The 24,102-nt window shown below is 43.3% G+C and overlaps 1 protein-coding gene across 7 annotated transcripts in view; it reads right to left on the bottom strand.

Annotated features, from left to right (window-relative positions):
• Window positions 1–24,102, bottom strand: part of LOC26514230 — an 88,817-nt gene that overhangs the window by 29,288 nt on the left and 35,427 nt on the right. For 3 of the 7 annotated variants that reach the window (XM_032452986.2, XM_032452983.1, XM_044714191.1), the window contains exon 3: window positions 12,250–12,291. The exons of the other annotated variants lie outside the window; for them this stretch is intronic. In XM_032452986.2, coding sequence (XP_032308877.1) covers window positions 12,250–12,258 — 9 coding nt within the window. In that variant the 5' untranslated portion in view covers window positions 12,259–12,291. The remainder of the gene's footprint in view (window positions 1–12,249; window positions 12,292–24,102) is intronic. 7 annotated transcript variants of the gene reach the window in all.

The following is a 24,102-nucleotide window of genomic DNA, read 5'->3' as shown; positions in this document are numbered from 1 at the left end:
AACGAGCAGAAACCAGACCGCTAGACAAAAGAAATACCTGATGTTGCGCAAATGTTACGCCGAAGCCAGGCTTCTGTTCTGATCACCTGTTCGTTCACCTCAAGAGGCCCCACCCTTCCACAAAAAAATAAACAAAATTATATATCGAATCCGTCCCCCCTCCCGGAGACTTCGATCTCCCCTAGCGACGGGGGACGGCTGCCATTTATGTGCGGTTGGAAAGCGCCTAAAGTAAACATTTAATTGCGCCATTAATTGCGCGGTAAGTGTGCCAGATGCACATGTTCCGAGTTGCAGGGGCGGGATCCGGATCTGGGGGATAGGATCCACTTCGGGGGTGGGGCTAAGAAAACAAACAAATTCCTTCGGTTCGTTTAAGTGCCCAGCGGAGCACTCGACGAACTCCATTTCCCTCGGTCCCGCTACCCAAAAAAAAAAAAACTCAACAAGCTGACTTTTACGAGCATTGGAGTCTTCCATTAAGGCGCTCTATGCTCCCTGCCCCTGATCCTCCATCTCTTCCAGGCTTTCTTCCAATTAAAAATACTCAAAAAAAATATTATTAAATTGAATCAAGTCGATTGAAGTATATTTATATGAAAAGGTTGAGTTAAGTCTTTATTTAACGGATGTATTGTTCATAGGTAATGTAACATAGTAGGTAGAGGTTACCCCTTTTTTCTCCATGTGTATCTCGGCCTCCACCTTGGACCCCAAGTTAGAGTCACTTGGCAACTTCTGGCGCAGTAACTTTGTGTGTTTAATGCGGAAAATTATTGTCAATACAATTGACTTTTTACGATGCTTAAGTTGACAGTTTCTGTAGCCAGTTCCTGTATTTGCCCTTCTGGACTTTCCTCGCCGAAACCTCCAGCCAGTTCGAGCTTAAATCCTTTTTCATAATTATGATTCAATTAATGAGACATAAATAAACAAAGAATCAAGTTGAAAAAGCTACTGTTTTCTGAGGTTTTCTTGGAATGTTTCTGGACTCTAAATAGTTTTCATATTTGTGTAATTTTTAATGAAAGGCATCCCTTAATTTCTACTTAGTCCATAAATTACCTCCTCGTTATTTTTTGAACTAGAAGTCATCGCCATGCCAATGGAGGCTTGAAAACACCTTGGTAAGCAGGTGTAAAGCCAACCGAAAGCCACTGACTATTTGCATTGAGATCGGGCCTGATTAAGCGAGTTTCATTTGCCAAAAATGAGGGGCGCCGCCCGGCGCCATTAACTTAATCGAATGGAAAACCAAACAAAGGCCGCAATTAACATTAAGCCCTTCTTCGTCTGGCCTGAGTTTTGGGACTCGGGCTTGGGATAGCCAGTCGATCCTCTTTCCGAGAATAAAGAAGCGAAAACCTGCCCAACCCATGGGAATGTTGGCCGCCGTGTGTGAGTGCGTGTGTGTTTGCTAATTTGAAATTCTGTGGCGTAAGCACTGGGGAACTGGCAAACTCTCCCCTCGGCAGAGACCAAGCCACCGAGCTACATTAAATTTTAGAAAACACAAAATGCCGCTTTCCGTGCTACCCGTGCTTGGCAAACAATTTCACATAAATTTACGTTGAATTACAACCAACAATGTGTAGCAAGAAATGCACCCCAATGGGCCGGCAGGTGGGGGAGTGGTTGTCAGGAGTTCTGACTTGGTTGTGTCGTCTTGTTTTCTGCCATCTTTTTGGCAAGCATGAAAATGTATTCCAGACACGCATCGGGCCATTTTGCAAACGTGCCACCGAATGAGGCTCAACTTTTGTCCGCCCCCGCCCCCGCCTTTCGCCTTCCGCCTCCCGCCAAATTGAGCAAACACACAACCGCACAACGACATCCGCCCACCCACTCAGAGGATCCGGAGCCCGGAGTCCGGAGTCCGGACCCGGCGGAACTTTCCGGCTGACTTTGCTTTTATTTTTCGTCCTCCCAATTTCGTTTCCCTCCAGCATCTGAAATCACGAACGGAAAGAAGGACAAACTTTCCTCCTCGTCTTTTTTTGCGAAAATAAGTAAAGTTTGAATTTGGCATAAATGACTTTCGGGGGAAGAGGCTGAGAAAGGGGCCAATGTGGAGGCCAATGCTTCCCCAAGGGCACAAACATAGTTTTCCATATTTTTTCCTCCTCTTTGGCTCTTTTTTACATTTTATAATCGCCGCCGCGGCAAAATATATGAAATAAATAAATAATAAAATACACTTGCTGGGCGGAGGCAGACTCGAGAGGGCGTGGCCCTGAAATGCCATTTGCTGGCCTGGGAAAAAGTTTCCTCTTATTGCAGCCGTTGTTGTCGGACTGGAGATACTTCTGGGATGGATGGAAGGTAACTTATGGATACGAAGTAGCAGACAGCAAGGTGAGCAAATTGCCAAGGGGGGCGGATGAGGATGGAAATAGCAGGAGGAGGAGGTGGAGCTGCCCACCTTGGGAAGCTGGCGTGTAATTTGTATCTAATCTTGCCTCATGTTTATATAAAAGCAACAGCAGCTCCGAGGGGAAACTATTTGCCCCCCAACACAATTTGTGCAATATGGCGATGTTGCTGCCAGGACGAGGGTGAACCATCCCCTGTCAGGACTCTTGTCCTTGCCCACGATGGGAGCCTGAACTTTGCCAGTAGATGGAAGGCGAACTACATACATATATTCATGGGCAACTTGGGGTCCTCGGATGGATGAGGGGTGGCTTTTTTGGAATTTTAATAAAATTGCAGCATTGCCAACTAAAGATAGATACTTTTCGTGTAATTTACGATGATGGTTGAACAGAAATGATGGCGAACGATAGCGAAACGGCAAAACTATTCCACGGAGCTAGTGTGGAGGGAAGTGGCCTTCTGGAGCCAAGAAATCAGCGATGAAATTGTCTTAAAGCTGCTCATTTAATGGAATAGCGTGAAAGTTGTACTAAATACTAAATACAATCTAGATGAAGACTATTAAACCCATTTAATGTGCAAGCCTTGTAATACTAGTTGTTGGTTAACTACCCTCCACATGACACACTCATTATTTTCATGTTATTTCGATGATCGATTTAGTTTGAATATCTAGCTAATAGTTATGAAAGTTTACCCTCATTTCAGCTAACCCTTGTAGAGCCATTTCCCCATGTGGCAACATCGCATTTAATCAGACAACTTATGTCGCAGAGCACTCAAGGCTTCCAATACCAAACTCGAGTTGGATGGAGTCATGTCCGTGGGACAGGACAGAGTTCGGCTTATTTATTGATGAGGCCAACGGCACGTTGACACGAAACCCCATCGAAAGTGACGGGCCCACCAAAGTGCCTCCTTAATTTTACCCAATTGATCAATTTCCTCCTGCCAGCGGACCCACCGGATGCATATAGACTCCATGCCATATACTCGCAATCGTATGCAGATACACAGATGTGTGTTTCGCCGTTGATTGGGCCACAAAATCGAGTCGAAGTCCTCTAATAATGGCAATCATCATGCGAGCGGGATGGGGTCCTGGGTCCCGGCCTCTGTCCCCGCAAAGTTAATGTAATTGCAGCTTAGTAATTGCCCGTGGGTGGGTTCATTTCCTCCAAATTGGAAGCCCATCAAGCGACGCACTTTTAATTACGCGTGCGGCGAATAAATTGCCAATCGAATTAAGAACAGAGTCTGATGTTCCCCTCCTCCTCCCCGTCCAATTTCACTTGATGGAAGTGTCTACCTAGCCGGAGGAGAAAGTTTTCCGTCCTTACGATTACCTTTACCTGCATCAGGTGCCCAGCCGCGAGCGAACGAGTTGCGAACGGAGACCCTTTCCCCGATGCGTAAAATTTGTTTTTAGCCAAACAGACACCCAACTTTTTTCAGCGTGACGGCGACAGCAAAAAGAAAAACGCATATTTCTGCATTATTTTTTATGATATGCGGCATAAATGGATTTTGAAAATGCTGCCAAACAGGCAGCTGAGTCCCATTGTGCGCACCCATCCCTTCTGGCCTTTCCACTTTCATTTCTATTTCCTTTGAACCCCGACTCGTCAGGTTGCCAGACAAAGGGTTGTCGGAGGATGACAATTGTTGCGATTCCCCGGCACTGGATCGTAAAAACAAGAGGCCGTAAATCAAAATCCGAGTTTCAACTGCGCGAAAAGTGAAAGTTACTGCTGGCCATGCCCCCCGTAAGAAATCGTAACCCCCGACCCCTGGCAAGCTGCCATATTGAAAATGGCCAACCCCATTCACCTGGTGCCATGGAAGGAATAACTCCCAAGAATTATTCGGAAGTGGAAAGCGGAAGGATGCGGTCGCTTCTGGGGTGGCTTTACTCCGGGCATGTAAATGTTTCGTTTAATCCTTGTAATAGCAGCAGTTGCTGTTGCTCCCATGGAACTCGGGCAGCGCCTCCTTGTTTTCCTTCATCAGATAAACCGCAACAAAAGGATCCCCGGCCAGGGCCGCCCATTTTGTTGTTTACCTATTTATGAAATGCGCTTTCTTTATTCCACTTAATCACAGGATGCCATTTATTTGGAAATGCCTTCAATTGAAAGTCCTCTTACCCTGCTCCTTTCGAGGGCGTTTCCCAAGGAACCGCTTTAAAAGATGGGAGAACATTTTCCCATTTATTTCACGAATAGGAAACCTTTTTAATAAATTCCCAGCTAAAATAATTGCTGGGAGTGCCTTGGAATTAGTTTTGTAAAATATATTATAGAAAATAAAACTCAAGAGATAGCATCCAAAATTAAATACTAATACATTAGAAACTATTTCTCTTATTGATATTTATCACCTTTACTAATCATTTGTTTTAAATCTTCTTTCGTATAAACCTAATTAGACTTTTAGATTCGACTGTTGACTGTTTTGAAAGTCAAGCTAGATATTTTAATAAAATCCATGCTCCCCGATCGAAAATGGAAGATAGTGCCTTGAATCCGTTGGGGACTTTGTTTCGAAGAAGTGGTTGAGACGGCCTGATTGATTTACTGCACTGTCCAAAGTGGCTGGGCGATAACCGAAATGGATGCGGTGCGACTTCCCAATGGCCAAAGTGCCAAGAGAAATATTAAAATTCAATGCATTCGAAGCGACTGAGAACCAAACTGAACCGCTTCATAAATTTCCCGATCCCGATACTGATCCCCAGAGGAGCTGGGGCATGCCACAGATCTGTTAACGTTAGCGGAACATGTGTTAATTTCAGAATCGTAAAAATTGTGCCACAAGATATGGCGACAGAGATTGAGTTCGGTTTTGGTTTTGGTTTTGGTTGGGCTGGCATAAATATTTACCAGATTCGAATGGGGAATTCAACAAAACACAACCGAAGCCAAACAAAACCTCCGAGACAAAGTAAATTATTTATTTATTTTTTTGAAATTTTCAAGTCACGCTGCTCGGCGAAGATAAGAGGGGGTCGTCGATGTGTCATTGTCGTTGCTGGAATTCGGTTACTAAAATACGATATGGAAATATGAAAATGAGCCTGACCACCACCAACAACAATGTCTTCAAAATTGTTTCAAAAATATTGAAAAACTAGTTTTCTGTCGAATTACAGCTTCTCGATTGTGTTGGTGCCTGTTTCAGATGTGTTTTTGGGATAGGGCAACCACTCGAGTGTCAAGTGTTAGGGGATCGGAGTTGCAATTAGATCAGAGACATCGCTCATTCTGGAGTGATTCGCCTCGGCGGGCATAAACTCATTTCGAAACGAAGCAAAATGAAAAATGGTGCTGTACGAGTGGCATATTTATGCCTATCCCGATGTCGGGAATATCAACGAGTCGAGTGCTCCAAGGCAGCAAGACAGGAGATGGAGTTCTCTGGTCCCGAACCGAACCGAACCGAATCCGATAAATGCAGCAAAGTTCGAGTGTTGAATTTCAATGGCGGACGGACACATAGATCCCAGATCCCAGCAATGGGTGTCCAGGGAAAACGAGAAAACAAGAAGACAAGGGATGTGTAGATATATGGCCATATATCTCCGACTTTCGACTCTCTGATGTACTTATAACAAGAGTCAAGTGCGAGGGCACATTGGATAACTCATTCGATTGGAGGGGAGGCACTGCGTCGCCCATTTTAATGCGTTCCTTCGACAGGCAATCAAAATATGCCCGAAGATTTTTAAAATGTTTTAATTGAAGCCCCAAACACACACCAGACCAGACATGTTGTCTGTTTTTCGTTCTCGAGATGCAAAAGTGCCCAAAGACCATTAAAATTCTGAACGCATTCAATTTACTTGGAAGTCTTTATGTTATCTCTACATATTCGTTTTTTTTTTTCGTTTCCAATCTTGAACTGTGCAAATGGCGACGGCAATACGTTCCACGATAGATTCAGATATAGCCATATTAATGTGTACTTTCTGATACGTGCGAAATATGGGAAAAAGGCAAATCGGTTAGCCGAATAGTTTATGCAAGGAAGCGGAATAATGACCGCGGGTTATGGCATTTTAATATGTGGGAAAAACATTTACGATGTTTTCTTTCTCCTCCGGCTTGTAAAGATTTGTTGACACAAATAAAACACGAGCTGGCTGGGAAAAGTTCTGGGAACATCGTTTGGCCAATAGTAGAGTCGTAAAGTTTTAAAACCCAAAACAGCTCAAAAGTTTCTTTGTCAACGTTACTGGTTACAGCACTTTAAGGAGAGCATTATTCAAAATCAGTTAATAGAATGAAAGAAACTGTGGCAACAAGATTTTAAACTCTATTTCAAATGATAGCAACTCCCACGGATTAAGTTGTTAATCCGATTAGAAGTTATGTGATAGTAAAAAAGATTAAACTCTTTGACGCGACGGGGATTCAAGATTTGAAAGATAGACTTTATCAAAAAATTATAAATTATTTTATACTTGGCTTTGAGATCCAAATCCTTTATCTCGTTTTGTTTGAGTCTAATTTATATCCATATTTTCATTTAAATCATATTTTAATGTGCCTTTAAAAAATATTTTTAATAAATAATAAATATTCAAATTGGTGATATTGACCGATTTTATGCGAGTTTTTAATAAATATGACACACCTTACACATGTTAATGCGCACTGTCAGTGCCATTAGCCGAAAAAAAGAGTGAAGCCATATTTGTTTTTAAAATACAAATTATAACAATTAAATAAGCATTTTTCAGACTCGGACTGTCGTTTTGGAAATGGCTTATGAAATATAATTGGCTAATTTGCTGGGCTTCAATAACGAATAACGAGTATAAACATTCAATTTACGACCTGAGTCAGACTGACGGGAATGTGCATTATATTCCGGAGATAACGAATGCAAATGCAAAGCTGTCCTTTGGTGGAGTGCCCCGCCAACAGGTTCGCGATAAGGCGGGGCCATTAAGAGGCACTTGCCGGCCCTCCCCTAGCCCCACTCAGTGTCGCCATAAAGTGTGAGGTTTATGCCGAAAATTGAAATTAATATGTCGTTCGATGGCTCGATTAAATGCGTTAAATAAAGCCGAGCCAATGAGGTGTATATGTATGGATATATCGGTAGAGTCAGGGCGTGGCAACTGGAATGCTGTAAAAGTCAACAACGGACTTAAATTGATTTAAAGTTTTCAGCCTCTCCAAAGCCGTTCAAATGCAAATTGGCTGGGCCGAGGCTCGTTTACCGTTTTATTGCGAATATTAAACGAAATTAATGAAATTTTCTGCGCCATAATCCTTTGCAAAACGCATAAATTTGCTCATTAAGTGTGCGCAAATATTGTATGTATTCGTCCTGGAGGTACGCCGTATATACGTACGGCCTGTCCGCCCACAGTACATATATTCATATTGATTTTTATCTCGCCGGCATCGAGGGATGTTGTTGCCAGGCCCAGGACCTATTACATGGTCGTATATGTGCAGAAAATAAGCTTGTTAGTAAATAAGCGACGCCCCAAAAGGCCAAGCTTTGAGCTGGCTTTTTCGAAAATTCTGCAAACTCGAAATGGGGAAATTTATGATTAAAGGGGACCAGATTTCTTTACATTTTGAATTAAAAAATGCCAATTTATTCTTTTATATAAAATAAGACATATTTTCATTCACTTTTTTACTAATTTAATATTATAATTAAGGGATTTAATCATTTAATAAATTTCCCGCCCGGGGAGTTTTAGCTGATACTCAAACCATTTGCGCTGGCGCCCTCTCGTGCTACTTTTGCGCAGCTGCAGGTTCTCTCTATGTCCGATAGGCGCACAACGCACACATCATGGCCGCTGTCGTGGTGTGCGTGTGCAGGAGAGGAAGAGACGGATATAGCATCGAAGCAGCCATCTTGCTCGCCGCCACCGTTAATGGCCGACAAAAAGGAATCATGGCCTCGCACTCTGATTTGTATCTATGTGAACGTTCTGGCTACGTGTGTATGGGTGAAGTGTATCTGCTGCGTTGACGTCGCGTTTTTTGTCAACCCCTGAAAACCGAAACTCATGCGCAGTCAGCAGCTGCTAGAATATTTCCAGCAGAACTGATTTTTTTCGCTCTGCATCGCCAGTTTATTAGACTGCAGTTAAAACTTGTTCGGCTGCAATCTTTAATATTGCTGCTGCCAAAAGCAGAACCCGCTGCTGAAATGAGAATGCAAATTTCCATCGTTTTCGTGGATAAACTTTGGCTCCACAATCACAATCTGGATATAGTCTCTGTCTTATTTAAGCCTCTGACTTCTATTTTTGGTTAAAGAAACCTGCTTTCAGCCATATGCGTGACACGTCCGCATAATGCTGTCGAAAATTGTCACATAAATCAATCATATTTATACAAACGCCCCTGATATCCGAGCCGCCCGCTGCCAGTTGCTGACAATATGTTAATTAATTCGGCCCCTCATACACTTTGTCTTTGTCTCTGCCCTGGCTGGCCATGCCTCGCTAAGCAGTTGCTGAAAACGTGTTTTGGCATTTGATTAGTTGCCAACTTGGCCATCCAGCGACTCGAAAAAAAAAATGGATGAGCTGGGTATTCCTCCGACTAACGACTGGCAGACATGTCATTGGTCGCCGGATGGCGAGCATATCTCGAAATAAACGCTCAAAGCTGAGGCTTGAAGCCCTCACAGGTGTTAAATTCCGTCTGAAAGTGGGAAGCACAAGTGGAATATTCAATTACGGAAAGACTAATAAAAAAATATTTATTTTTTTCAAAACTCTACAGTACTAGAATTATTCCAGCTACGCAATTGTAATTGTCCTTCACTTGCCACACTTCTGAAAAGTTCTCCAGACCTCTAGCAACTTGTTGTCTCTCCTGACATTGCTGCAAAATGCGGCATTAAGCCAATAAAATGCCGCTAAAAAAGCAACAAAAAGGGGCACCAGTTTCATTCATAAAAACGCAGCCACAAGACTGGCTTCTTTTTTCTCATGGCAGTGGGCGGATGATAAGTACTTGACTCGCGTGTTTACGAGGACCAGGCTTGTAGTCAGTAAAGAAAAAAAACTAGATGCTTTATTTAAAGATCCAGTTTCAGTTTTTTTCTGACTCTTTTTCGGATTGGGGAGCAGCCTCAGCTTCCGGCAGCTCTCGACGCGTCATTTAATGACCGCCATAATAATGCTTTATTTTTACTGTCGCATGTGTGTGAGCTGGTGTGGTCGAGTGTGTGTGCGAAAGTGTGTCTAGGTGTCTGGCAGCCGTCTACTGATGACCGTAAAATTTTAATACCCCCAGTGAATGCTCAACTGCTCATCTGCTCAGCGGCGGTCTAAATCAATCTGCGGCACCTTTACGGCCGTTTTATGGGCTACGGTACACTTTTCACCTTGACATTGACCAGGTCTCTCCCGGCTTTGCGTCTCTGGCCATCTCCACCATCCTCCGCCGACCTGCCCCACTGAGTCTGTCTGACAGTCTGTCTGACGGTCGCTCTGTCCCACATGGAAAGTGTCGTAAAACATTAAGTGAGTGATGAGCGAGCGTTGTGCGGTAAGCGGTAGCGGCAGCAGCAGGAGCGGCGGTAGCGGGAGCATAATCCATCATAAACATTTTTATGGGCACTCGCATTTGGCCCACTCACCGCTACACCGCCCCACATCCCCACCATCGTTCTGCCGGCTTTTGTTGGCGGTAGTAAAATTCGTTAAATGCCCAACAAATTGTTTATTATAGCAGTTTGGCAATAAATGCTGCCATTAACTCATTTTAGGTGTTGCCACCGCACTTTTCTGTTTACCCACTTGTCGCTGTTACTCTGGGGCGACTCAATTGCCACTGATGGAGGAGTGGCTTGTTTTTTGGATATGAATGGGCAATTGAAAGTCGCTAACGCCGTCCAGAACAATACGCAATATTGAAAGTGAAATGGGGGAATTTGTTTATTATTTTTGGTTCTAGCTCAGAGAGGGCGATATGGAATGGTTTGTCACAATTCATAGTCTTAAATATTTATCATTTTTAAGCCATAAACAACTTGTTGTTTGAGCAGAAAAGAAACATGGAAAGATGCCAATTCTTGGCTTGTTAATTTACGACCATGACAGTTGCATTCATTAGCCATACTTTGATGTCATAGTCGACCGACAAACACGCATTCGTTCAGAGAAGCTCTCTGGCCCCATCACCAAATGCCAAAAATATGAATATACATTTTCGGAGACGTGGGTGTGCGTATCTGTCGGATACATACACTTTGTACGAATATCTGTGTCGTTTGTCCGTAGCTGCTTAATCCCAATGGGGCGATGGAATCCGAATCTGACCCATCTCACAATGGAACTCATCGACTGGCAAGCCCCGGACCTTGCCATTATAAGGAAGTTGAATGGGGCCGGAGTCACATCCGCACAACGCACAAAGATACACGCAATTTGGCAGGCTGGCTGCCCAAAACGAGATATCCCCGGACCCAGAGACATTCACCAACCCACCCAACAAACCGACAAAAGAAGGGCGGGGCAGCCTCCTAAAGTATGCCTGTTTATTTATATCTCCGGCGATGTGTCACTGTCTGTACTGTACCCCCGTCCTCGGCCCCTTTCCGTGACCTACTTGCCAGATTTTTGGCTCACTAGCTGCTCGGATGTATCTTTGTATTTGGTATCTGTGTGTTTATGGGCCAGCACATACCACTAATTGCGTCGTCGCCATCCGTGTCTTAGTCTCGTAATTAATTCTATTGGCTCTGATTGGACTAAATTAAAATGATGATCGCTCCGGCCGGGCCATGTCGAGTTCCTAGGCGATCGCGTCGATCGATAGACGAGCCAAGTGTAAATGCTAATGATGCTAATGATTCCATAGTACAGTGGATACAATAGAAAAGAAATATAAATATCTAAACTGTACATAAGAAAAGTTAAATTATGGTTTGAACTTCTCTAGACTCCTGTCTCATATCCCCCGAAATAACTATTCAATTACCAAATTACTAGACTACTCTAGGCTATCTCCTTCCCTGTGAGTACTTAATTTATTTTTGCCATGTTATCTTCTGACTGTGCCCACTGTATAGCTGTGACGTCGATGGCTCCACTAACTTCTAGGAGCCATGGAAAGACCGGCAAACAGACTAATGGCCCTGGAGCTTTGCCTTTGCCCTGGCGGCATAATTTCTGGCAGTTTTATCGAATTGTGGTTCTGGGTTCTGGTCCGAAACGAAACGGATCGGATCGTATCAGGTCGGGGCCTGGGACCCCTCCCTTAGCCCCTCCTCTTGGCCATGTCGAGCACAAAAACTCATTTAAATTCAATTCGAATGTGACATTTTTGTGTTTTCTTTTTATTTTCTCTGCCCTGGCCCCGGACTCTTGGCATTTTTGGGTCTTTGATAAATGTGGCAAAGCTGCTAGGGAGAAGGCTATGCGGTGGTGGTGGCAGGGGAAACGAGTCACTGAACGCTTAAATCGAATTCCGATTCCACCTTTTCCAATCGCCATTCAGACTTTTTGTTTTTCCTGTTTCTTGTCGTTGTTTTTCTTCCAACCGAATGTTGTTTGTTTGTTCTTTGTTAGCTTCCATTGTTATCCAAAATGGCTGCATTATTTGTACAGACTTTTTTCAATTCTTTTCCCTTTTTGTTCGAGCTTGGCCCAAACCGCTCAGGACGTGATTCATGTGAGTGTGCGGCTGTCGTTTATATTGATGGGGTGTATTTTATTTTATTTTCATTCCGAGCACATCAGGAGACCAGGAGACTGGTGCTCGAGGAGCAGGAGCATTAGGAAAAAGCTGCTACGTTATCGTTTCTGTCTGATTGTTGGCCATTTTCATAAACACACTAAATAAAATTCATGCGATTCGCGCTTATTATACGTCTAATACAGCTTACCCTGCTCATAATCCATTTATCGTCTAGTTCATATGTATTTACCTGAAAACGGAGACAAATTTTAAAGAAAATTAGTATACAAGACTATGTAATTCGTGTTGTTATTCTGCATAATTCCCTCATAACTCTAGACAGCATGAAGTCGTTGGGCGAAAGCATAAAAAGCAGCTCATTACATTGTAAGTAATTATAATTGTACTCTCTCCTCACAGCACAAGATCATAATATGCAAATGCAGCTGGAGTCCGACTATAAAAATCCATTAAACAGCGAGGTCCAGACGCATCCGTGCCCTCAACCCAAATCCTTTAGACGTACTCCCCACAGAAATAAAAGGAACTCAGGGAAAAAATCCTCGAAAACCCCAAAAAAAAATGGAGGAAAAATATAAAATTTGTTCTGGCTGAGATTTGAAATCCGCCCGACCATCGGTCTGTAAAATGCAGAACTATGTCTGGATTCCTAATCCCAAACAGAAAAAAATAAATGGAGAGGGAGACTCAGGGGAGTGGAAAGCAAGACATTTTTTAATTCAATTAAGCCCAGCTCAGTGAATGGGAAAAAGGCGGCAAAGGGGCTTGAACAAAGGGAAAGAGTTCAAATGAGACACCTGCAATCAGATAGTTATAATATCTTTCGCTAAAAGCACTTTAATGTCTTCAACAAAGAGCCCCAGACACGCAGATGCTAGAAAAATAATTTAATATTATTTCACTTAATGGGCTAGAATAATATGTCGGTTCCTTTGGAAAAATAAATTAAACGAAACAGCCAAGCAGACGGCAAAAAAATCTGGCCAATAATGTCCGAAACTAATGCACTCTATTTCACCTTCTAGCCAGAGAGAAAAAAGGACTCCAACAATGATGTGGAGAAATGGCAACAAATTTGCGACTGCCAGGGGCAACAAAGACGCAGCAGAAAAAAGATTCAACGCCAGACAAATTTTATATAAATAATTCATTGTTGTAACGTGCAAAGCTCGTCGAGAGTATTTCAGTTAATTAATGAAACGCATCCAGGGGCAAAGACAAAGCTAAGGACCGGGACTGAAACAACAACTCGAGCTGAAACTGAAACTGAGTTGAAGACCAAAAAAAGAAAAGGGAAGCGGAGTCTGGCACCGAGACGCAATTGGCGCTCAATGGCCCCAAGCTGGGGGAGTCCTTGGAGAGGGGAGCCCTCAGGACGAGATGAGGCTGGAGGCTGAAGAAGCAGGAAAATTAATAACACAGACGCAGGCAAGCTCGAAATTCGAGCAAATGTTTAAGAACACTTGGAAAAATAAGGGCTAAAAGCAATCCTTTACAAAAATTCTAGGAAATTTAAAAAAATACATAAAGCTATGTTATTTCCATGTTCTATACATTTTTAAAATACATTTAAAATATATAAATCCAGATTTTTTTCCTGTGCAACAACGCAGGCATTTTCCTCTATGAGCCAAAAAAAACAAAAAGAGTTTTTGGGCTGCGGGCAAAAGTGCAAACAAAGTGAGCTCCTGACCTGGCAAGGTGGTGGTTGCAACTCCGTTTCCACCACCATTAAACATACCTCACACAGATACACAACCACATGCATATGTGGTGTGCGCCATGGCCAAAAAGCCCCAGCCAGTTGAGTTGCAAAGGTGGTTGCTTGGCAAGCGCCAAATAAGCCAAACGATATTCAAATTTTCTGCAAAAACTTTACGAAGCGCATCAGCAGCAACAGGACTCTGCGGCTGGGGTTGGAACCGTGGGGGTGGGCTGTGGGAGACGGAGGGCGCTCTGGGGGCGCGGCACGTCACGAATTGCGGCTTTGGCATTAGCTAATAGTCAGGCAGCCTCAACAGAAAAATGAAAATGAAATTAAGCTTATACAGAAGGACTATTAAATACCCTTAAAGGATATGGAAAATATACTCTTTCTTTACTTCTTTTGGGCGATAATAATTATGATGTCTCTTTAATTTTCAGTGTAGAAAATTATGTGATCCTTTTTCTTATAAAGCCTACTATACCCCCTCAAAGTTAGGGTATAATGAACAGTCCCACTCTCTTCACCACCGCGCTATGTTCATTACACAAAATTTGCATTTAGACGCAAACAACACGGCACCGGGATGGGGTGAACCTGGGCCGGGGGAAGGTGATGGGAGGTCCCTGGGAAAGGCAGCCCAAAAAGTGCACTTAACCATAACTCAAGCTCGTGACATCGCGAAATTCTACCATTAGTTTTTCCCGCAATATCTCCCCCCGCAAGCCGAAAAACTTCGGCTGCATACGAAATTTTGTGGCAGCAATCAGGGAATCGGGCTCATAAGAGCATCATCGACATCTCCATTGTTCCATCGACATTATCTCATCGTTATTATCGATTGATGGGAAAGCGATGGGGCGCTGAGATTTAAGTTCTCCCCCTCCCTCGGAGCGTTTATTTACGAGCCAAATCGTGGCAACAGGCGCGGAGCGGGGCATGGGGGTATGCCACTTTGTGGCTAATAAACCCATCCAGTTCTCAGTGTATTGCCTGGCAAGATTCAGACATCCACTGACTGATTTGCGATCCATTGGAATGCAAATTGCAACCGAAGCCGGCCAGAGAAATGGCTTAATTAGAGCTCTCGCTCGATTCTCGATTCACCTGATTTTTATATGCTAATTGGACTTTAATGTGATTTTAGCCGCACAGCTGTTGTTGGCGGCCAGAAATCTAATCAAGTTTATACGCAAGGCACCCTGTGGCGGGTTCTCCTACCCAAATACTCAAAGAGAACCCCCAAAATTCTCTTTCGCTCTCTTAAATTCTCGGATATACTAGGGTGGGGGAGTCTTTTCGGGGGTAAAATAATGGCTGTCTGAGAAGGGGATGGTTTTTGTTTTCTTTTTTTTGTCATAATTTATGGATTATGAATTTTTATGAATTGCTTAGGTAGCTCCATACAAATTAAAGATGGGTTATAGTTAGTTTAGTTTTGTATAAAAAATAAACTTAAATCTCAGAAAGTTACTGTTTTATTTACTTTCCTCCCACCTTATTGTCCTGAAAATCAAATTGGATTTTGTGAAATGCTTGAATGGATTCAGCTTCGCCTTCCATTGCAAACTCCGCATCGGAATCCTTTCAAGGAGCAGAGCCATTTTTCGATTCAATTATTCTGAATAGAGGAAAGCGAAGGAATCAAGTGTGAGGGAATGCCATTCAGCTGGGGAGCTCAAACGTGCAATCAGTAAAGGAATTTCCCAGCAGCCATTTTTGTAAACTGCAGGGAAACGTCTGCGAGAAATACTTGTAATCAAAATGGTCGTTACTCCCGGCCAGAAGGTGTGGATAATTCATCCCGCTGCAGTGCCGAGTGTCGAGTGCCGAGTGCGTTGGCCCTGAAGGACCAGTCTGGACATCCCTCCGGCTGCCAGGATAATCGACACCATCCCCCACCTCGCATTGGAAGCTCAATTGAACTTAATTCCAAGGCAAACGAAACCAGAGGAGCAGAATCGAATCGGGGCTCAAGTCAGGATCCGAGTTTGCAGAATCCCAGACCAGAAGGCAGGGACGTGTTCAATTTGCGCTCATGAATGTTTCAGCATATAGTTATTGGATTTAGTTTCGGCACTTGCCACTAAGCATTTTTCCCATTTTTGCCTTATTCCGCTGCAAAATTTCTGCCAGCTTGCGGAGCGTGCTCGAAATTCGCAAATAAGCCAAGTCAGACTCAGTTCGTGCCAAAAACTTTCATAAGGCATTAGGGTAGTGGGTGGTGCTGGTGCGATATTTAATAAATATTTTATGCCGAAAGCAGAAATCTTTAGATTTTCATCAATTAACTGAGAGTAGTTTGCTCTTCTGGCTAAAATTGCATCCGATCGTGCCAGTTCATTGAACTCTCCGCCATGCAAATGGGTAATCAATAAACTGATTCACAATTGCTCAGATACCTGATCCCAGACAAATTGGGTCAATCGATGACTATACGATGCCGATTACGATGGCCATGACCATGAAGCGAGAGCCAGAGGCAGCCACCAGCTACGCCATAAAAGTGACATAAAATTCCCTGAGACGACCTTGAGAAGCAGTAAAATTTTTAATGACTCTCACTTTTTACGGCCAACTCTCGTAGACCGTAAAACTGTGGAACTGTGACGGGCACACGCATACAGATACAGATACTCGGCCATAGCACACTACTAGATACAAGATACAATATACATCTTGAGAAAAAGAAAGCCTGAGATCGCTCTGTTCTTCGGCCGCAAAACAGTGAATGAGCCCACTGTGCGGCCATAATACGAGAATTTAAACTGGCTCTGCCATGTGTGTGTTCTTGGTGTTGCTGTTGTTGTGTTTGGCAAACCCTTGCCTTGAGGATGTGCCTTGCTGTTTTTTACTTTTTTTATGACTCGACCTTGTTTTATTGCCGCGGGCCTGGCAAGAACTGACATTGAACAGAGCCGGGCCCAACCCTTTTGTCTAACGAGGAACTCTCAACCCTTTGCAGGAAAATGAAAAATGAACTAACGATAATTGCACGCAGGTTGCGCCTAATTTAGTTTCAAGGTCTGCTGGAATTATCATTTCATACTTTACTGCAGCAATGTGGCAGCAAAAGGCAGGCTTCATTTTCTTAATTGGCCCTTAAAAACTGGAAATAATCACACTCAAGGCAGCGTCAAGAAAGGTGTTGGCATTGAGCAAAAAGACTGGTTTTCAAATTCCACATGTAATAAGATCATATTCCTATACTTTGTATATAGATTTATTAGAATCTGTAAAGAAAAAGAGTAGATTGTTGTGACTTATTGTGTAGTTAGTTTGCTTCACCTTTAAAAGTAATCTGCACCCACTAAGTAAGCTCTTTGGTGCCACCTCTACCCGGCAACCTCTTATTAATTAAGCCAGCCATATTTCATTACATCCGATTAAGCTGTCAGACACCTGTCTTTCGGGCTTCCTGTCCTCCCCACATTGGCTTTCTGCATTTTCCGCTTTTCCTCCAATGGCTTCTGTCTGCCGATAAGAATGTTTGTTGAGACAACAAAATGTCGAAAAGTTTTAATGAGAAATGTCGCCAGTGCAGGCGGTTCAGTCGATGTGGTACGGTGTGGTTCCATTTCCGCAGCCTGTTCCCCAGACAGCCCCCCCTGAGTATGGGTATCCGGTATAGCCCCCATATCCCCCTCCATTTCCATCTCCAGTCATCCATTCCGTTCATCCCATCGGCGTTTTGGCGAACTCGACAATTTTCGAGCGAGCATCTTGCCAAAATGAGAAAACTTTTGCCAACACCAAACGTGTCGACGCTCCCAAATGCAGACGCAGATGGAGTTGGCAAATGGAGGAGCTGGCCCGACCCCCTCCTCGCTCGATCCGCCCACAAGTAGTTGCCCAAAAGTAAATCTCTTTCGAGTGGCTGCAATCCCCGTGGACGTTGTAGGTGGCCCTTGTCCCCGCCCCGGCTTTCCATTATTTGCACAGCAGTTGCAACGAGTCCGGATAAGAATGCCGGACACGGACACGGCCAGTGAATCTGGGAATCTGGGCATCGTGTTTCCGGAATCGGGGAAGGGAAGCCACCCGCATACCGGACTGAACCGGAACCGTATAGGCACTTATTCCTGCCCCAAGCCGTGGCACTGACTTTTCCTTTATTTGTGCACAAGGCAACGATTCGGAAGAATGGCTTCGTTCCCATTCCGGATTGCTTTTGTTTTTATTTTTTTTTCAGAGGTCAGAGGGGAGAGGCTGAGGGAGTGGCAGGCGATGGAGATGGAAAGGAAGTCCCTACAGCCGGCTGTTTGGCTTTTCCTGATGGCAGACGTTGCATTTCAGCCAAGTGACGTTCCACAACATGGCACTGAGAGGAAAAGTTAGGGATGTGTTAGGAAGTTAAAAATATATCATCGTAGTATTAAGAAATTTAATTTTATACTTTATGATACCTTTAAACTACGCTATTGTGCCATCTAAGTATAAACTTTTCTTGCAGTGTTCTCCGAAAAGATACGCTTCGCATAGAAGTGCCCCAATTGCCGCGATGTTGACTTCTATTTCGGGGCTGAGGAACACACCTAAGTGTGCCCACAAAAACGAGGCAAACAAAACAAGCCAAATAAGCCCGGCGAATATGAAAATATGATATTCCATTCGGCTCCGGCTGTCTCTGTTTGTTTTCGTGAATGTCATGGCCCAGAGACTAAATATAAATTGGGCTGGGACCCGGGACTGGGGAACTATGGACTGGGCTGGGGCCTAAAGGTGACTAAACTCGAAACACTTGAGGCGGCATTTCTTTTTAATTTGGCTGCCGAAAGTGTTGGCCAATATTTCGGGGCAAAAGTTTTTTATATCCCCAGCAGATTCCGCTCGGAACGTTCTTGGTAACATTTTGTCAGTTTGTCTAATGAAATTCGTCACCTTCTCCCCATCTTATCCGACTGCCTGCCGTTCTGCTTCTGTTCTGGCCATATTGCGAAAAACTTGGCCCGACAGAACTTTGGCTCGTTTAATTATTTCCGGTGTTCGGAGGGTGTGTGTGTGTGTGGTGTATGTGCCTGTGTGTGGCTGATTCGACTTATCAAGTCGTTAAGGCACGGACACAAAGTGCATGCTGAGATGCGAATTGGATTGGAGCCAGTGTTCGGAGCTCTGAGTCCTGGGGATTACGGATCCAGGGGCCTTCATAAATCAGGCGGCTGAATGGAGGAATGAGGAAAGCCAAGCCTGGCAGCCCAATCGAATGTAAATCGAACACTTAATGGATTCACCTGCGGGGTATAAGCTGTAATAAATTTGCATGCATTATGAGCACGATATAAGTTACGAACTTTATTTGTGAATTAAACGCGAATGAATTAACGTGACTGAAATATTCCATCTTGGCCATTCCAAGCAGAAACTCCAAACAGACATGTCCGAGCCCGAGTCGGAGTCCGGAGTCGAGGCATTTGCATAAATTGTTCCTGTAATTCCAGCTGGATACACAGATACCCAGATACTCGCTTGTTCAGATACTCGGATACTGAAAGATACTTAAAGGGGGACTGGGACTGGGACTGGGACTGGGACTGTGCCAGTGTGAGTGCATATAAAGAAGTACGTTTTATGCAACGCTTGAATTAAAATAAATTCTGCATTCAAGTTATGCAAATTCAGCTGTGTTTATTTTCGATGGCAGATATGCAAAAATGGCCACCGAACACTGGCCACTTAAAGGCTTCAACAGACTTTAAGATTTCAAAAAATACAAATTCGTGGCATGAATGAATGACAAATTCTGCGCAATTGTCGCCGCAATTAGCGAAGGCTGCCATTAGCATTTGTGGCTAATTGTCAATTAGCTGGTGCCAGTGTGTGGTCCGAGAATTAGAATTTGCATAAAAGCGAGTCATGAATAAGGGAACAGAAACAGCGGAACTCTGATGGGGGGCATTTCTAATCGAGCTCCAAGTGCCGTCGGCAAGTCCAAAATAAACATATGGGGTTGTCTTGAATGAAATTAGTTAGTTCTTTGTCTATTTTGAAATTTAAATAAGTCATTTCATGACTTTTTATACTTTTGAAATGCTTTTTGAAATATTTTAAGAGTTTCTTTTAATATTATGAAGATAATTTTAACCTATCGTTTAACCAAATAGGGTCTAAATAAAGAAACATTTTTGATTTCAGTAAAATGTGAAATGTGAATGTGTTTCAGAATGAACAAAGTGAAATAATTTAAAATGAAATATATTGTGATTATATAATAAAATTAAATAAGTTTGTAAATAATTTAATAAGACTATCAAGTAGTATTTATTGAAAATATAAAATACAATGTTTTCAAGAATTATAAATTAATATTTATGAATTAAAAAGGAAAACAAAAAACACAATAATCAATTTTTTAAATATTTTTAGTTAAAATATGATGGATATAAATTAAAAAAATCAAAAAACAAAAGTATCTAGCAGATAGTCCGCATTTCCTGCGCATGTGAGTCGCCGACGACTGGCAGCAAAGTCCCGGGCCAGACCCAGGCCCAGTCTAAATTGCAGATACAAGATACAAGCTACGAGATTCCAGATACCAGATACCAGTCCCAAAACTCCACAACCCGCGTTGCCATGACAACTGGGCCTCGAATAATGGAAGACACGCGCTGCCAGCCCCGCTCCTTTTTGTGGAAGTCAGGGTGCGGGAGCCATTGTGTGCTGGTATTAGTGTGCCGGCAGTGGTGTGCGTGAGCGGCGCTGCTGCCGCTACTGCTGTCGATGGCAGAGACGTCGGCGTTGCCACGCCTAAAACGCCATTATGCGCATGTGCGAGAAAAGGACGCACAGCACTGCGAGGCGTTCAAAAGTATCTACTGAATGCCTGTTCGCCAGATAAATCCAAGATGGCCGACCGGCAGATAAACTCGCTTTGCCACAAAAAAGATACACTGCACTCGGGCGCCCCCTAGCGGCGTGCGTATACGTGTTTTTATCTGCCTCTGATTGGAACTCGTCTCCCGAGGCTGCAGTTGTGCCGGCGAGCGTGCCTGAAGGATACGAATGTATCTGAGTATCTCCCAGGGCGCAGCTTCGCGGCTCGCCCGCCAGATGGCGCCACAGTGGCGTCAGATAAGAGTGACGTCGATGGCCGACCGCCAAATGGGGTCTCGCTCTTGGCTGGAATGCGAAAATCTGGCTAAGGTTGTTTTGGCCAGCAATCTTGTTTGTCACCCGACCATTATCTGCGAGGCGACTGCCAATACATTCCTCATGACGATAATTGTCCAGAGAAGTGGAAAAGCGATTGGAAGTTATTTTTCAGGGGGTTTCAGGCGATGGGGATAGCAAAATGTGCTGGTAGTTACATGACTAGCTTTTTGAATACCTCAAGATTGGTTCACATATTTTATTAAATATTATAATAGTTATTTTTCAAACAGATTAATTACATATTTCGACTAAAATACAAAAGTACTGAGTGAGTCAGCCCATTCAGAAATGAAAACTAGCTTTGATATCATAGCCCCACATTATAAGCCAATATATTTCGCTTTATCAGCGAATAATTTAGAAACACTTATTTATCTACAACTTCTAAGACGACCGTGAAAGCTTTACACTAATTTGTATATTTGGAATATATTTAGTAGAGAAATAAACATATTATATTAATTAAAATGCTATCTAAAAATGACTTAATCCTAGCCCAGTCTAAAGTCTTACCCAGCTCAGAATCTTGAGAAAGTTACCCCTAAATTTCAGTGACCAATAAAATGCGGCAGAGGACATCGCCAGTAAACAGTAATCAGTAATCAGACACGGAGCTGTGGGCCCAACTGCAAAGGGCAATACAAATAATTTGTAATCAGTGGCGTTAACAATGCGACCCATAAATTTCTATTGACCTCTGTACCCCCGATCGACGGCAACCCTGCAGCGCTGTGAATTATGCAAGTGGAGCGATAAAAGCAAAGCCCGCGAACTAAATTTATTGGATGCCATCCACTCATTAGCATCCAAATGCGGAGCGCGAAGACGAACGAACTCATTAACAGCCTCAGTGTCAGGGCTCCATCGCCCAGGCCAGGTCCCTGAATCCACTCCACCCAGTGACTATCCCCCAGTACTCAGTAACCAATCCCCAAAATCCAAGTCCAGACCAGCTCCATGGCGCTGAATAAATAACAAAGTGACAACCACAAAAAACGACCACGGCCAAGGTGGAGCGGGAAGCGCAGGAAAGTGGATGTGGATGTGGAGGTGGATGAGCCTGGGGATGGGAAGTGGAGGCGCACGGGCAAGACAAGAAAATGTACCATAATTGAGCTCACAAATCACCAGGCAGAGCAGCTATACTTGGAAAAATTTATATAACAAAATTATAAAAATAAATTTGGAAAGATTAAAAAAACAAAAGTATTTTTAAAATGGTTTAGAGGTTACTTCTCTCATCTTAATCGCATCTAAATCATCCATAAGAAAGGAATTATTTTAATGCCAAGATTTTCTTTCTGTGTATTGAATTGGAGAATCGAAGAACCAGAAGAAACTGAGACAGAATCTTGCAGCAGCCGGCACACAAATGAACACGGACCAAGTAAATTGAGATTCTTTAAATTTATGCACATATTTTTTTCAGCAGCAGTACGTGAAGCCACTTAAGCTTCTCGACGGCTAGTGCCCCCCAACCACCCCTGCCCCTTGAGTCGTAGGGGGGACTGGGGGGAGGAAGGGGGAGAATTGACAGCAAATCTGCGCAGCGAGTGCAGAGCCACCCAACCACATCCGCATCCGTTTGCGCCTGGCTCCGACTGGCATTCTGGTTGGTGCTTGGTGCCGGGATATGGATACAGATGTGGATATATAGACGTGGCTAGAGACGTGGATGTGGCTGTGGCTGTGGCTGTGGCTGTGACCAGGCTGGATGTGTGTGGCGTGGCATATTGATGAACCGCAACAAATTGGCTACACGGTGGCAATGCCAACTGCCGGAGCCACAGAAGCAGAAGCCGTATGTCAAGCGCCGCACTGTGGTTTTTGGTTTAAATATAGAACACTTAGACTATAAGTTGTGGGAAAAATTAGAGAATAACTAGATAAAACAATGAAAGTATAAGTTAAAAATAAATTGATCTTCTTAAAAAGAAAACTGTATTCTTTTGGGTTAAGAGTTCCTTTAACCTCCAACCAATGTGCCATCTCTGGAAGCCTTGGGGATTGGCGCAACTTTTTCTAGCCATTATACTCGAGAGAAAATTGTAAAAAACAACCGAGAAAAATAAGCAGAAAAAATGAATGAAAATAAAAGAAAAGCACGAGGAGAGACAGACACACTAAAAAGCATGTTGCCATGTTGCCTGCCCCTGGTGGCTGCCACTGGTGGCTACCCAGCGAGTGCCATTTGAATCCGTATCCGTATCTAAAGCCCCCCTGAAGTTTGTAGCTGCAGCTTGGCAATCTGCCATCATTTGGCATAAATCCCCCTGATAAGGCTCCGCGATTGCTCCCCAAAGTTCGTGGTGCGCACTAAGCCACGCAATTTTGTTTTCGACGCAGGGGGCGTGGACTGGGTGGACTCGGTAGACTTGGTGGTTCATAGTTCATAGTTTGTGCCCGCAACTACTTAGAAATAATATGAATTTTTCAAAAAGTTTGCACAATCCCCACGGGCAACGCGAATTTGTGTGGCCCCTAAAACCCGAGAGCTGACTAACTTGGATTGCCACGAAATGTAGCCATTTCTATGCCACCATATCCCTGGGATATCCCTGACAATACACTTCAAGAATATTTTTTAAAATAATAAAATCAATATCTAAAGATGGCGAAAGAATTTCATATAAAGTAGCTGTCGCAGAGGTAATTATTTTCACACTTTCAGAATATTAATGCTTTATCAGAGAAAATTAAAATTCGGTTTGTGTAGCCTTGAAAAAAGTCAGAAAGTCCCAAGTTCATTGCTCGATTCCCCAACTCGATGGTTTCCTATTCTAATCTGAATCTCCCCTCTATCTTGGATTGGCAGACATTACGATGCAGCACCGCAAGTTAATTGCCCCTGCAACAAGGGTCATCATTCATAATTCATGGCTTTCTTGGGGGGTAGATTGAGTTTTGGGGTTGCAGCTACCAGTGATAATCAAATTCTGCAGCTACTACTAGTTACTACTTGCCGCCATAAATCAAGATAAGCATATATATCTCCCCCCATATCTCTAATACTGTATCAAACAATATGTTAGCTCAACAACAAAATACAAATTTCATTCAAAATACGTCTGTGAGCCAAGTTGTGGCCACTTAAAAACAAATAAACCTGCGCTGCAAAATAAAACGAACAGAAACTTGTTTGTGCTTTGCTTTCTTTATGGAGTGCATTAAAAAATGTAAATAAAT

Source organism: Drosophila ananassae, chromosome 2L (assembly GCF_017639315.1).
Source record: "Drosophila ananassae strain 14024-0371.13 chromosome 2L, ASM1763931v2, whole genome shotgun sequence".
NCBI classification, from domain to species: domain Eukaryota; kingdom Metazoa; phylum Arthropoda; class Insecta; order Diptera; family Drosophilidae; genus Drosophila; species Drosophila ananassae.
Note: the sequence above shows the minus strand (reverse complement) of the source record. Positions and strands in the feature narration are given on the sequence as shown.